The 15,084-nt window shown below is 36.0% G+C and overlaps 1 protein-coding gene across 1 annotated transcript in view; it reads left to right on the forward strand.

Moving 5' to 3' along the window:
* Positions 1–15,084, forward strand: part of ABI3BP (ABI family member 3 binding protein) — a 216,487-nt gene that overhangs the window by 52,823 nt on the left and 148,580 nt on the right. Inside the window, exons 5-6 of the mRNA XM_065875880.1 lie at positions 8,973–9,154; positions 9,710–9,765. Of these exons, the coding sequence (XP_065731952.1) occupies positions 8,973–9,154; positions 9,710–9,765 (238 nt within the window). The remainder of the gene's footprint in view (positions 1–8,972; positions 9,155–9,709; positions 9,766–15,084) is intronic.

The raw sequence follows: 15,084 nt of genomic DNA on the forward strand, positions 1-15,084 counted from the left end.
ACAGACTGGCTGAATGGATACAAAAACAGGGCCTGTATATATGCTGCCTACAAGAGACCCACTTCAGACCTAGGGACACATAAGACTGAAAGTGAGGGGATGGAAAAAGATATTCCACGCGAATGGAAATCACAAGAAAGCTAGAGTAGCAATTCTCATTTCACACAAAATGGACTAAAATAAAAACTATTACAAGAGAAAAAGAAGGACACTGCATAATGATCAAGGGATCAGCCAAAGAATAAGATATAACAATTGTAAATATTTATGCACCCAGTATAGGAGCACTTCAGTACACAAGGCACGTGTTAACAGCCATAAAAGGGGAAATTGACAGTAACACAATAATAGTAGGGGACTTTAACACCCCACTTTGACCAATGGACAGATCATCCAAAATGAAAATAAGGAAACACAAGCTTTAAATGACACATTAAACAAGATGGACTTAATTGATATTTATAGGACATTCCAGCCAAAAACAACAGAATACGCTTTCTTCTCAAGTGCTCATGGAATCTTCTCCAGGATAGATCATATCTTGGGTAACAAATCAAGCCTTGGTAAATTTAAGAAAATTGAAATCGTATCGAGTGTCTTTTATGACCACAACTCTATAAGACTAGATATCAATTACAGGAAAACTAAAAAATACAAACACGTGGAGGCTATACAATACACTACTTAATAAGCAAGAGATCACTGAAGAAATCAAAGAGGAAATCAAAAATATCTAGAAACAAATGACAATGAAAACACGACTACCCAAAACGTATGGGATGCAGCAAAAGCAGTTCTAAGAGGGAAGTTTATAGCAATGCAACCCTACCTCAAGAAACAAGAAACATCTCAAATAAACAACCTTGCTTTACACCTAAAGCAACTAGAGAAAGAAGAACAAAAATACCCAAAGTTAGCAGAAGGAAAGAAATCATAAAGATCAGATCAGAAATAAATGAAAAAGAAATGAAGGAAACGATAGCAAAGATCAATAAAACTAAAAGCTGGTTCTTTGAGAAGAAAAACAAAATTGATAAACCATTAGCCAGATTCATCAAGAAAAAAGGGAGAAGACTCAAATCAACAGAACTAGAAATGATAAAGGAGAAGTAACAAGTGACACTGCAGAAATACAAAGGATCATGAGAGATTACTACAAGCAACTACATGCTAATAAAATGGACAACCTGGAAGAAATGGACAAATTCTTAAAAAGCACAACCTTCTAAGACTTAACCAGGAAGAAATAGAAAGTGTAAACAGACCAATTACAAGCCCTGAGATTGAAATTGTGATTTAAAATCTTCCAACAAACAAAAGCCCCTGACCAAATGGCTTCACAGGCAAATTCTATCAAACATTTAGAGAAGAGGTAACAGCTATCTTTCTCAAATTCTCCCAAAATACAGCAGAGGGAGGAATATGTCCAAACTCATTGTACAAGACCACCATCAACCTGACACCAAAACCAGACAATGATGTCAGAAAGAAAGAAAACTACAGGCCAATATCACTGATGAACATGGATGCAAAAATCCTCAACAAAATACTAGCAAACAGAATTCAACAGCCATTAAAAAGATCATACACCATGATCAAGTGGGGTTTATCCCAGGAATGCAAGGATTCTTCAATGTGTGCAAATCAATCAATGTGATACACCATATTAACAAACTGAAGGGTAAAAACCATATGATCATCTCAATAGATGCAGAAAAAGCTTTTGACAAAATTCAGCACCGATGTATGATAAAAACCCTTCAGAAAGTGGGCTTAGAGGGAACTCTCAACATAATAAAGGGCATATATGACAAACCCATAGCCAACATCGTTCTCAGTAGTAAAAATCTGAAACCATTTCCACTCAGATCAGGAGCAAGACAAGGTTGCCTACTCTCACCACTATTATTCAACATAGTTTTGGAAGTTTTAGCCACAGCAATCAGAGAAGAAAAAGAAAAGGAATCCAAATCAGAAAAGAAGAGGTAAAACTGTCACTGTTTGCAGATGACATGAGAGATGACAGATACATAGAGAGTCCTAAAGATGCTACCAGAAAATGAATTTGGTAGAGTAGCAGGGTACAAAATTAATGCACAGAAATCTCTTGCATTCCTATACAGTAATGATGAAAAATCTGGAAGAGAAATTAAGGAAACACTCCCATTTACCATTGCAACAAAAAGAATAAATTACCTAGGAATAAACCTACCAAGGAGACAAAAGACCTGTATGCAGGAAACTATAAAACACTGATGAAAGAAATTAAAAATGATACAAATAGATGGAGAGATAGACCATGTTCTTGGATTGGAAGAATCAGCATTGTGAAAATGACTCTACTACCCAAAGCAATCTACAGATTCAGTGAAATCCCTATCAAACTATCAATGGCATTTTTCACAGAACTAGAACAAAAAATTGCACAATTCATATGGAAACACAAAAGACCCCGAATAGCCAAAGCAATCTTGAGAAAGAAAAACGGAGCTGGAGTAATCAGGCTCCCAGACTTCAGACGATACTACAAAGCTACAGTAATCAAGACAGGATGGAACTAGCACAAAAACAGAAATATAGATTGGTGGAACAGGATAGAAAGCCCAGAGATAAACCCACACACATACAGTCACCTTATCTTTTATAAAGGAGGCAAGAATATACAATGGAGAAAAGACAGCCTCTTCAATAAGTGGTGTGGGAAAACTGGACAGCTACATGTAAAAGAATGAAGTTAGAACACTCCCTAACACCATACACAAAAATAAAATCAAAATGGATTGAAGACCTAAATGGAAGGCCACACACTATAAAACTCTTAGAGGAAAACATAGGCAGAACACTCTATAACATAAATCACAGCAATATCCTTTTTGACCCACCTCCTAGAGAGATGGGAATAAAAACAAAAATAAACAAATGGGACCTAATGAAACTTAAAAGCTTTTGCACAGCAAAGGAAACCATAAACGAGACGAAAAGACAACCGTCAGAATGGGAGAAAATATTTGCAAATGAAGGAACTGACAAGGGATTAACCTCCAAATTATACAAGCAACTCATGCAGCTCAATATGAAAAATAAAACCCCAATCAAAAAATGGGCAGAAGACCTATATAGACAGTCCTCCAAAGAAGATATACAGATTGCCAAGAAACACATGAAAGGTTGCTCAACATCACTAGTCATTAGTGAAATGAAAATCAAAACTGCAATGAGGTATCACCTCACAGCAGTCAGAATGGCCATCATCAAAAAGTCTACAAACAATAAATGCGGGAGAGGGTGTGGAGAAAAGGGAATCCTCTTGCACTGTTGGTGGGGATGTAAATTGATACAGCCACTATGGAGAGCAGTATGGAGGTTCCTTAAAAATCTAAAAATAGAGCTACCATACGACCCAGCAGTCCCACTACTGGACACATACCCTGAGAAAACCATAATTCAAAAAGAGTGATGTTAACCCTGAGAAAGCATAATTCAAAAAGAGTCATGTACCACAATGTTCACTGCAGCTCTATTTACAATAGCCAGGACATGGAAGCAATCTAAGCATCCATCAGCAGATGAATGGATAAAGAAGATGTGGCACATATACACAATGGAATGTAACTCAGCCCTAAAAGGAAATGAAATTGAATTATTTGTCGTGAGGTATATGGACCTAGCGACTGTCATACAGAGTGAAGTAAGTTAGAGAAAAACAAATACCGTATCCTAAACCATATATATGGAATCTAAAAAAAAAAAGTGGTTCTGAAGAACCTAGGGGCAGGACAGGAATAAAGATGCAGATGTAGCGAATGGAGTTGAGGACACGGGGAGGGGGAAGGGTAAGCTGGGACGAAGTGAGAGAGTGGCATGGACATATATACACTACCAAATATAAAATTGATAGCTAGTGGGAAGAAGCCGCATAGAACAGGGAGATCAGCTCGGTGCTTCGTGACCACATAGAGGGGTGGGATAGGGAGGTTGGGAGGGAGACGCAAGCAGGAAGGGATATGGGGATATATGTATACGTATAGCTGATTTAATTTGTTATACAGCAGAAAGTCATGTACTATTGTAAAGCAATTATACTCCCATAAAGATGTTTAAAAGAAAAAAAAGAAATGATACTGAGTTTGCTGCTAGTCTTGTTAGTTTTGATATTAGTTATTTTATGTGATAATTGCCACTTCAGGCAAGCTGTTCCATTTTAGATAGCACTAAAATCACTAGAAACTTCTTTCTCTTGAGCTTAAACAGGCCAGCAGTGAGTGATAAAAAGATTTTGGAAATGGTTTACCAGTTTGAAAATTATTCTAAGAGTCCAGGGATAGTAAGAACCCAAACTGGGCCTTTAAGTGTTACTTAGTAGTAGAGGCAAGACAAGTGCAAGAGGTATCACTCAGGGAAATATAACTGGACTTGAAAACTGATTGGACATGGGGAGAAGGAATGTGAAGACAACAGGAATAGGAACAGATTTGGAAAAGATGAGTAGATTTTAAAGTAGTTATGAAGTTTACAGATGATTAAATCATTGGATTTGACCATGATGTTTTACTGTACTAACAGGTCAGACACCAGACTGCAAAGAGATTTAGGCATTATGAGTGGTAAGAAAACAGAAGAAAGTAGATTAATTTTGAGAGATTTTGTGTTAAAAGGTAATGGCAGGAATAAGAAGTATTAGTTTTAGTTTTGCTTTGATATAGTAGAAAATAGTTCAACAACTTTTTGACTCAGAGAAAGGTCCTTGAAGAATCAAGAGAAAGGATGCAGAGTAGGTGGAATAAGAAAATGGAATAAAATTACCAAGACATTTATTTTTTAGAAGAAGGGAGAACCCTGGAATTGGAGAGGGGCAAGGAGAGAGTGAAGGGGGAGAGAGAGACTTTGAGAGGAAGGGAGTGAGGGCAGATTTTGAGGGGAAGGGAGTGAGGGCAGATTTTATATCAGCAGTCACAGTCTCAGTAAGGCAAGAAGCAGGGATATTGACAATGGGGGGCGTCAGGAAGTGTCCTTTGATGTGAAGAGAGCAAAAAAAATGTGTGATGTGTGGAATAGATGTTCTAGGAAATATAGTAATTAATCACATAGAAATAAAAGAATTGCTGAAAAAAGTATAGAAAGTCCCACAGCTGGCCAACCATGTGCACCAATCCAGGCTAGTTTGTGAAAGGACTAAATTTATTGACACTATTCAATTTCTCCACTTGGCAGAATTCAGTGCCATTTACATCATAAATTTTATTTATGGGATTTCTGCCTCTAGGGTTTCTAGCCTGTGTTATGCCTCTGTATTTTATTAGAATAGAATGTCTAATTTGTAGCTAGAATAAAATTTTAGAAACAGAAAGGATTCAAAGATTGTCTAATCCAACCCCTCTTTTTCAAAGTAGAAATTTGATATATAAGTGGGCAAAGAGACTCTCCTGAGGGCATGCTACTAGTTTGCAGCTGGCAGATATCCACGCCAAGCCACTATCTGCCTTCTCCATTACATTTGGAGGAGCTATGGTATTTTTTAAGTTATAATAACGATTATTGTCAGTTTTGAGACTCTTGGGGAGATCCAAGCACAGAATATCACCAGTTGAACCAAGCACTGCCCTCAACAGTTGCTTACCACTTAATTAGGATGTGAGATATCCTTGTTTCTAAAATCCAAATTGCTAGTCAGGCTTTGCAGAGGTCTGCTCTGATGACATTCACTGGCTGTTACCTCTGTCTTTAGTAGACTTGTTGCCTCTCTATGCACTTGTGTCCAAGTTTAATTAACCACAGAAAAAAAGTGCAATCAACATTTGATCCTGGATGTCCTCAGACAATATTGGGAAGTCTGTGATTATGTGAAAGCCTTAAGTAATGCTAAAAGAACTTCTGATTCCTTTTACTTCTCTTCCATTCTGGGTCATTTTACCTTGTTTTTGCATCTCCTTTTGCTGAGCCCTGCAGTAGATAGTCCAATGCAACACAGAAGGTATTAGCTTATGAGTCAGAAAACAGCCATTTGCCTGGTTCTGTCACTGATTCTCAGGCTTTAGACACTTCTTGGCCTCTCTCTTCTATAATAATTCTTGCTGTGCTCATTTCAGAATTTATTGTATGGATACATGGAAATAAATTTAAAAATCCTAAGCCCTCTGCAAATGTACCATGTAGACATTTATTGAACTCTCCTTCCATTTGCATTGATTCTATAAGAATGCTGAGGTTTGGTAAATGAACTCTTATGCAACAACATATTGCAAAATATAATTGTAGACCTAATGGCTTAAATCAGAATATTTTGGTGATCGAGTCATTGGCCATTTAGAGCAACTATAATTTTAGAATGACCCTATGAGCACCTAAGTATCCATTCTATTTGTTCCACAACATATATGGAGTACATACTCTGTGCTAGGTTGTACAGTATTATCATCATAAGGCCTATATTTTGCTTTAAAATCAAGAAAATAGACTTCACCACTTTATAGCTAAGTAGCCTTGTTTACTATCTCTTTTAAAATTTAGAACTTGCCTATATTATACAAGTATCAATTAAGCCAATGTTGGTGAGGGTAACCTAACTGAAGCCGAGGAGAAGGCCTAGCTGCCTGTACTTTTATTTTTCCTGACCAAGTTGGTACAAGAGAGGTTAGTTAGAAAGCTTTGTGATCAAAATAGAAAAAAATTTACAGGCTAGATTTTTTTCAACAAAGTCTTAGAACATGTCTGTCTCATTCCTAGGAAGAGGATATAAAATCAAACTTCCTGGGAATCCTGAAATCTGGCCTCTGGTAGTTCTGTTAGCATTGCCCCACACCCCAGCAGATCATGCAAGCAGTTCAGGACTTCAGAAATGTATCCAAACTAGAGACGCATAACTCTGGAGGCCCATCTGGTCTAATTTTAGTTTCTCTACACTTCCCTGAAGTCCTGTAATAGCCAGGGCACGGGAAAAACGACAGAAATTCTGTTCGACGTACTTGTCAACAAATGTGTTTCATAAACTACTGTTGATGGTTCAACTCACGGGACACAGAGCATTCGTATTCTGTAACATTTGTTCCCAGTAGCAGTTAGTGTTCTGGCTGGAACAGCCTCCTTCACTCGTTCTGTTTTTCGTGACTTTGGAATGGGGTATGGAGCCCAGAGAGCTGCTTTTACGAGGAAGACGCAAGCTAATGAATGATTTCGAGCATTTCAGTAGTTTGTGACTAGTAAGAAAGTAGGCTGAATGTATGAATACATCCCTTTTCTGTACTTAAGAAACTATAACCCCCTTGCTGACTTCATGGGCGTGCAACCAGTACGGTCACACAGGTTCCCCACTTAGAAGGGCCCATGCTTGGTTTAATGCTCTGTTGTCACCGTCTTGAAAGTCTTAATCATTTTTTAATAAGGGTCTCCATGTTTTCATTTTGCTGTGAACTCCACAAATTATGTAGCCAGTCCTGGCCCTTGTTTCCAAAGATTCTGGGTGGGTTTTTTTTGTATCAAGAGCTTGTGCCTGGCACTTAAAGAGGACATGATAAACATTTTTAGCATGAGTAAATGAGGGATTTTAGGGCTTTAAATAAAAGCAATTGACCTGAATCTTAGGGTGAGGAGTGGGGGAGAGGTACTAAATTTTTGAGAGAAAATTTAGAATGTAAAAAAAGAGTCTAAAATAGTATAACAAGCATGTATGTTTCCATTGTTAGTACATGACAATTATTATTTTATTTTATTTTATTTACTTAAAATGTTTATTTAAGAATAAAAAGCAAATAAAGTTTATCAGTTGGCCCCATCTCTAGTCTCAGGTATTTCCCTAGTTGCTCACTGGGAGCCAAAGCACTATCATAAATGTTGTATCCTTCCAGTATTTCTTGTCCCTTTACACTGCCAGGAATGATATACGGTAACATATTTTGTGTGAGTGTTTTAATCTTTGTGCAAATGATGTGAAACTACATGCATCATTTTGCTATTTTCATTCAATATTTTGTTTGTAAAATTTAGCCATATTGATACACGTAGCCCTAGTTCATTCATTCTCATTGCTGTATCCAGTAGCAATGCAATTTCCTTTCCTGACCTGCTTCCCCACTTTGTGAGACTGTTTAGAGCAGAGCCAGAGGAGTTTTTCCTGCTTTTCTGGTTCTGCCACTAGTAAAAATCACTAGCTGGATGACATTGGGCAAGTTAAGAGATCTTTCTGAAACATGGTTTTCACATTTGTAAAGTAGGATTAATGATTTCTACCACTTAAGATGTTTTTGTGACAATTAAATGAGATAATATATATAAAACCTACCATGTGTTAAAGGTGCAAAAAAAATAGTGAGGATTATTAGTACCTTGTGATATATATGTCTGAATATTATGAAGCCCTAAGCAAATATGTAACAGTGATCTTGGATTTGCATTGTTCGATTTTTCTCATTGTATTCTCAGCTTGACTATTGGTGTTGATCCTTTTTTTAATAGTAAGAAAATATCACCCTTGAAATAAAGTCCTGGATGCATTAGAGTGCATCAGGTTCCTCTTTTACAAAATTGAACGGTATTACCTCTAATGTGCCTTCTATGGTGTTAAACGATATTACCTCTAATGTACCTTCCATGGGCTTAAACCCATACAGTTATGAAATTATAATATTAAATATTTATCAAAATATGCCTATGTTCTTCTCTATCCATAATTAGAAAAAAATGAATGTCTAGTGTTTTCCAACTTTCATTTTGGAAAGTATCAAATAATAGAATTGAGAGATCTGGAATTCTGTTAGACCATGACTGTGCTGTTACCTAGTCCCCTAACTTGCAATTAGAAATTAAAAACTTAAGCACGCATGGAGAAACTTTTTTATGTTCTCTGAAAATTAAAAAAAATCTGAACGGAAGCCAATGTGAAATCTTGAGAGTAGGTGGGAGTCTATGATGTATTAAGAAGCTGGAAGTAATTTCTGAATCTCCCTGTGGTTTTATAGCATATTTTGGTTATTCAACAGATTTTATACAATTCGCTATAGAGAAAAGGATAAGGAAAAGAAATGGATTTTTCAACTCTGTCCGGCCACTGAAACAATTGTGGAAAATCTAAAGCCTGACACAGTTTATGAATTCGGAGTGAAAGACAATGTAGAAGGTGGAATTTGGAGTAAGATTTTTAATCACAAGACTATTGTTGGAAGTAAGTACCTAGAACTATTTGAGTGAGCTTTCTGTAATATTTTTTCCTAATTATCAAATTTTAAATTATTTTATTAGTTGTATAATAGGAAATGAGTTAATTCTCATTATCCATATTTATGAAAATACAAAAGTAAACAGAATTTGAGCATTGATATTTCAGAATCTTTTTTATAGTGAGTGTTTTTTTAAAAAAATGGTAAACTAATATTTGACAGTAGCAATCATTGATAACAATTTATTTGGCCATTGTCATATTTTAAATCAATCTCTGACCTATGAACACTAACTGAGCCAAAAATCAATAACGTGTACAAATGCTAAGTTAAAAAGTTGGGCCAGTGGAATTGAACGTGCAAAGACTTTATGGGGCTGGGCTTGCTTCCTATCATCCCTTGTTTCGAACATCATTGGAATCAGTGTTTGAAATGAGAGCAAATAAAATAATAGGCCCAAGTTAGAGCAGGAGGTGTAGTTGTCTTCATAATGACTAGTAAGAATTGATTTAGGGAAAAGAAGAATGAAAAGAATGTCATTTTCCTCTTGTTTTTGTCAGGTAAAAACAAAGTAAATGGGAAAATCCAAAGTACCTATGACCAAGTCCACACAGTGGTATGTACCAGCTTATTTTCGAGAATGTTCTTTTAAAAATGTGTCTGCATTATACTTTCATTTAAATAAGGGAGTAGTCCTGTTATGAGGTACTGAAACTGGATTAACTGCCTAGCTATAGGGTTTTGGGTCAAGTACATAATGTTTTAAGAATTAGTTTCTTTCTCAGAAAATGGAGGTGGAAGCGTGAGACCAGATTATCTCTAATTTGTTTAAAGCTCTAAAATTCTGATATTCTGTATAGTTATCTAGTATTTCAGTATTCCAGGTATTTTGAGATTATTCTTATTATCTTCTGTCCTGTGGGTTGTTTTTTACTATAACATGTTTCAAGAGTGAATAAGTACATGCACTACTTAACCCTGTGATTGTTCAAACCTTTCCTCTATTTTCTATCATTTCCTACTTAAAAGAGCCAACCCTTTTCAAAATGATGAAGCAACTGGTTTGGTTTTGTAACATGCCCAGCTTCTATTCAGTGCAGTAAACGTTTGTATATTTTATGTGCCCAGCATTTTCCCCGTCTAGAACTCTTTTCTCTCTCACCTTAGGAGCTCAGTCCCTTGTTCTCCTCTTTCCCTCCACTTTTCAAAATCTGTTCTCAGGAAGCATTATATCAGTTCCATACTACCTGTTACAAATGTAAGCCATTGTTAGAACCATCACAAAGACACTTGCCATTGAAATCACATGCCTAATTATAAAGTAAAGAACATTACGTCATAGAGCAGGTAGAGAAGGCACTTTGGTGAGAAAAGGGGAATTTGATGCTGGCTTTGGTCTATGTATTGGGAGTATCCAGCCAGGGAAATATTCTACAGTCAAGTGAACATGCTAAGACTCTATTCAGGGTTGCAAATTTGTTCTTTTCAATGTGTGCATGATGTATGTGGATAGATGGTTTTTTATGTCTATTGAATAGTCCACAGAATAACCCACTGTTCATGTAGCCCAGTGGGGGAAAAATGGTAGTACATACCTCAGTGAATAAAAATATGCAAGATTCTTTTCATTGACAGAAAATGGTTTGGATAAAATAGAACTGAGAATTACTGCTGATAAAGGAAATGTTTCTTTGGTTTGAACTGGCAGAAAAGTGTGTATATTGGAAAATTATTGTCATGATTATTAAATTATTGTGACTGCCCAGGAAAGTATTCTGGTATATTTAAAATCAAAATATAAGAAAGGAGATTGTAGGTAAATTCTGAGGCCTGGATTGATTGATTCATTTATTTTCTTTCTCTCTTGCCTCCATCTCTTCTCTCTCTCTCTCTCTTTCTCTGTTTGGTTTTGATTATTTTCCTAATTATCTGATATTTAAAGATTTATAATGTATAAAAATGAGAAAAGAAAAATTAACAAAATTACCTATAACACTGCCAAATAAAGACCAGTAGAAAACCATTTATGGTCTACTGTTAAAACTTTAGAACATTGTATTTTTTTCAAGCATGTTTTCATTATAAAATTAAAACCATGCTATATGTGCAATTTTATATCTCATTCTTTTCACTTAGCCAAAATATGGCCTAGCATAGTTCATGTCATTAAGTACTTTTCATATACATAGTTTCAATTGCTGTGTATTACATAATCTAAGTACACTATCAGCTACTCAATCTGTTTCCAATTTGTAGGCATTTAAGTTATTTCTAACAGTTTAATTATAAGTCATATTATGGTGAACATTTATGATCATAAATCTTTGTTCACATTTCTGATTGTTTCCTTAAAGTAGATGCTTAGAAGAGGAATTAACAGTTTAGAGTTTTAACATTTTTCTAAACTTTCTAATATGTTTGGTCAACTTTCTTTCCAGAAAGGTTTTACCAATTTACAATCTTGTTGGCAATGGGTCAGTTATCTTTCTGTAGTACCCTGATTTTCAACATTATGTATTTCCATCCCTAAAATTTTGGCTAGTATAATAGTATAAAATGGTTTTTAAATTTCTATTTCTGATTGCTGATAAAGCAGCACTTTCTTCACTTATTTATTAGCCATTTGTATTTTCCATTTAATGACCTTTAGTTTCAGTTCTTTGTTTATTGGGCATCTTGGTTTTTTTTATTGAATAGTTTAAAGACTTTAAAGAGCAAAGACTCTTTGTGATATCATCTAGAAACATTATTTGCACATTCGTTATCAGTTTTCTTTATGGGAATTTGTGAAATAGGCAAGTCTTAATTTGCTTAATCAACTTATTTGTCTTTTCCATTGTCATATCTCCAATTGCCTTATATTTTAGAAAGCCCTTCCCTATCCAGAGATCAGATAAATATTTCTCTTTTTTTTTTTTGTCTTATAAGTGGTTTGATTTTGTAGTAATTAAACTCTAACCTATGTGGATTTTATTTTGCTATATCATATGTAGTAAGGTCCTATATTGATGAGGTTATATACTTTTCCCAAATAATTAACCAATTGGCTTAGCACCAAGTATTGAATTCTGCCGTTCCCGAAGGTCCCTTTGTCTTTGTCTCTCTTTTTTTTTTTTTTTTTTTTTTTGCGGTACGCGGGCCTCTCACTGTTGTGGCCTCTACCGTTGAGGAGCACAGGCTCCGGACGCGCAGGCTCAGCGGCCATGGCTCACGGGCCCATCCACTCCTCGGCATGTGGGATATTCCCGGATCGGGGCACGAACCTGCGTCCCCTGCATCGGCAGGCGGACTCTCAACCACTGCGCCACCAGGGAAGCCCTGTCTTTGTCTCTCTTAAATCCAATCACAGGGAATAGAGTTGCTCTTCCATTCTCTTCTAGAACAATCCTCGCTGTTGTTATGAGTGGTTTCCTAGGAAGCACATCTTACCTCCATCCTCTTGGCTGTCCTGCTTTATCTTACGTGTGACTCGATGTCATTTGTTTCATTCCTTCTCAGCAATCATATCTCAATAATTTGTATTTCTTTTGGCAGAATATTTCATTTAGGGTGAGTTACTCAGCAGGATTGAGAAAGATGATTGACAGTTTATTTCCAAGAAATTTAATTTATTTTCCACATCATAAATAGCCATGGCAAGAAGGTCCAGTTAGAAACTTCCTGCACCTGTGACACAGAGCCAGATATTTTATCACTTCAAGCTGTGAGGCAGATTACCCCAAACTCCAGCCAGCTCTAACGAGCTGTGCTCTGAAACTCTTGGGTATTTCCAAAGGAAAAGTCGAATTAACTGAAAAGGTATTTTAAGGCTTTTCTGTAAGCCTTTCTTCATTGTTACCTTCTAGATAGCAGAAAAAATGTTTCCCAAACTGCCTTCTGTGCATTTGGGTAGCTCTGGAACATGGGAAAGTTGAAAAGGAACCAGCTGGGATAGACTTTGACCATCTTATATAATCATTTAGAATTGATTCTGAAAGTTGATTTGATCCTTTAGAGGTATATTTTAATATTTTAAGTCGATATCAATCCAATGTTTACCCACCTCTTCTCTGAGACTGATCTTAGAAGGCAGTATTTCAAGAGATATGAAATTAATTCCAGAGTTTTAAGTAAAAGATACATTGAAAAATGTTTTTATTCATATATGCATGCTTATACCTAAAACTTAAATGCAGCAGAAACTCCTTCACACCTTCTGAAAAGAGATTGGAAATGTGAAAAACAATTTGAACTTGAGGCGATCCATTTTTAACAGATAAATAATATTTAGATTAAAAATTTGAATGTTAAATACAGCCCCATCTTAAGCATCTTGTTACATTATATATTGTAATTCATGTATCTAAGCATGTGTTCTGCAGGCAAGTCCCAGTACACTTGTGCCAGAGGACACATAGCAGGGGTCTTTTCTGATAGGTTAGTGCCTTCCTTCTACTGCTTGTTAAATACTTTCAATATCATCCCTGCCTACACCTCTAGAAAAATCAGAGAAAAGATATATGCATAAACAATAACCCTGATTCTTCCCATATAAGTTGTATCACTTGAGATCCATGTAACTGCAGAAGAAAAAACAGATGATAATTTTGCTATTTTCTTCACGTTGAGAAGCAAGAACACTCTTTTTATCAAGGTGAAACCTAGTGTTTACTATTAGATTCTTTTAAAAAAATTTTATTGGATTATAGTTGATTTACAATGTTGTGTTAGTTTCAGGTGTACAGCAAAGTGATTCAGTTATTCATATACATATATTCATTCTTTTTCAGATTCTTTTTTCATGTAGGTTATCACAGAATATTGAGTAGAGTTCCCTGTGCTATACCGTAGGTCCTTATTGGTTATCTATCTTACATATAGTAGTGTGTGTATGTTCATCCCAAGCTCCTGGTTTATTCCTACCCATCACATTTCCCCTTTGGTAACCATAAGTTTGTTTTCAATATCTGTAAGTCTTTCTGTTTTGTAAATAAGTTCATTAGGTTTTTTTTTTTTTAAAGGTAAACTGTTTTGTTTTTTTTTAATTAATTTATTTATTTTTGGCTGTGTTGGGTCTTCGTTTCTGTGTGAGGGCTTTCTCTAGTTGCGGCGAGCATGGGCCACTCTTCATCGCGGTGCACAGGCCTCTCACTGTCGCAGCCTCTCTTGTTGCGGAGCACAGGCTCCAGACGCGCAGGCTCAGTTGTTGTGGCTCACGGGCCTAGTTGCTCCGTGGCATGTGGGATCTTCCCAGACCAGGGCTCGAACCTGTGTCCCCTGCATTGGCAGGCAGACTCTCAACCACTGTGCCACCAGGGAAGCCCCATTAGATTTTATTATATAAAAAAATAAAGGAATGATGTCTAAAAGGACCTAACTTTAATACATTCTCTCTATATTTTAAAAACACTTAGTTATCTAACTAGTTCACTAACCAAACAATAAATTTTTGAAGTATGTAGCATTTATTAACAGATATTTTAAAATATAAGTTTAATTATTTAATTAATCCAAATCTCCTTAGAATAAGTGTTCCCCTAAAATATGACATCTATTTCCACCCTTCCATTATTTTCCATCAGAGATCCACCTACCTTTTTAAAAAGCCATCTCAGTCATTGGCAGAAAGAGAAGTGGTACCAATTTTTAAAGTGTAACAGTTAGCAGATGAGTGAATAGGGAAAAATACAGTGTGGTCCCCACCCGCACCCTAAGATTGTATGCAGTGAGTACATCAGGTGTCCTTCCATTCTTAGCAATCATCGTCCTAAGCAGAAACTTGAAAATTTTATGTCTAGACCACTGATATCACCAAAGGTGTATGTCTGATTCCTCCCTAGCTGACTGGAAATATGGAGACTTTCGCAAGAAGGATGTTAGATTCACTTTTAGTCAGATGTTAGATTGAATCAGTATATTTCATAACTTTCATCAGGACATCCAAAAAATGAATTAA

This window comes from Phocoena phocoena, chromosome 4 (assembly GCF_963924675.1).
Source record: "Phocoena phocoena chromosome 4, mPhoPho1.1, whole genome shotgun sequence".
Classification (NCBI taxonomy): Eukaryota; Metazoa; Chordata; class Mammalia; order Artiodactyla; family Phocoenidae; genus Phocoena; species Phocoena phocoena.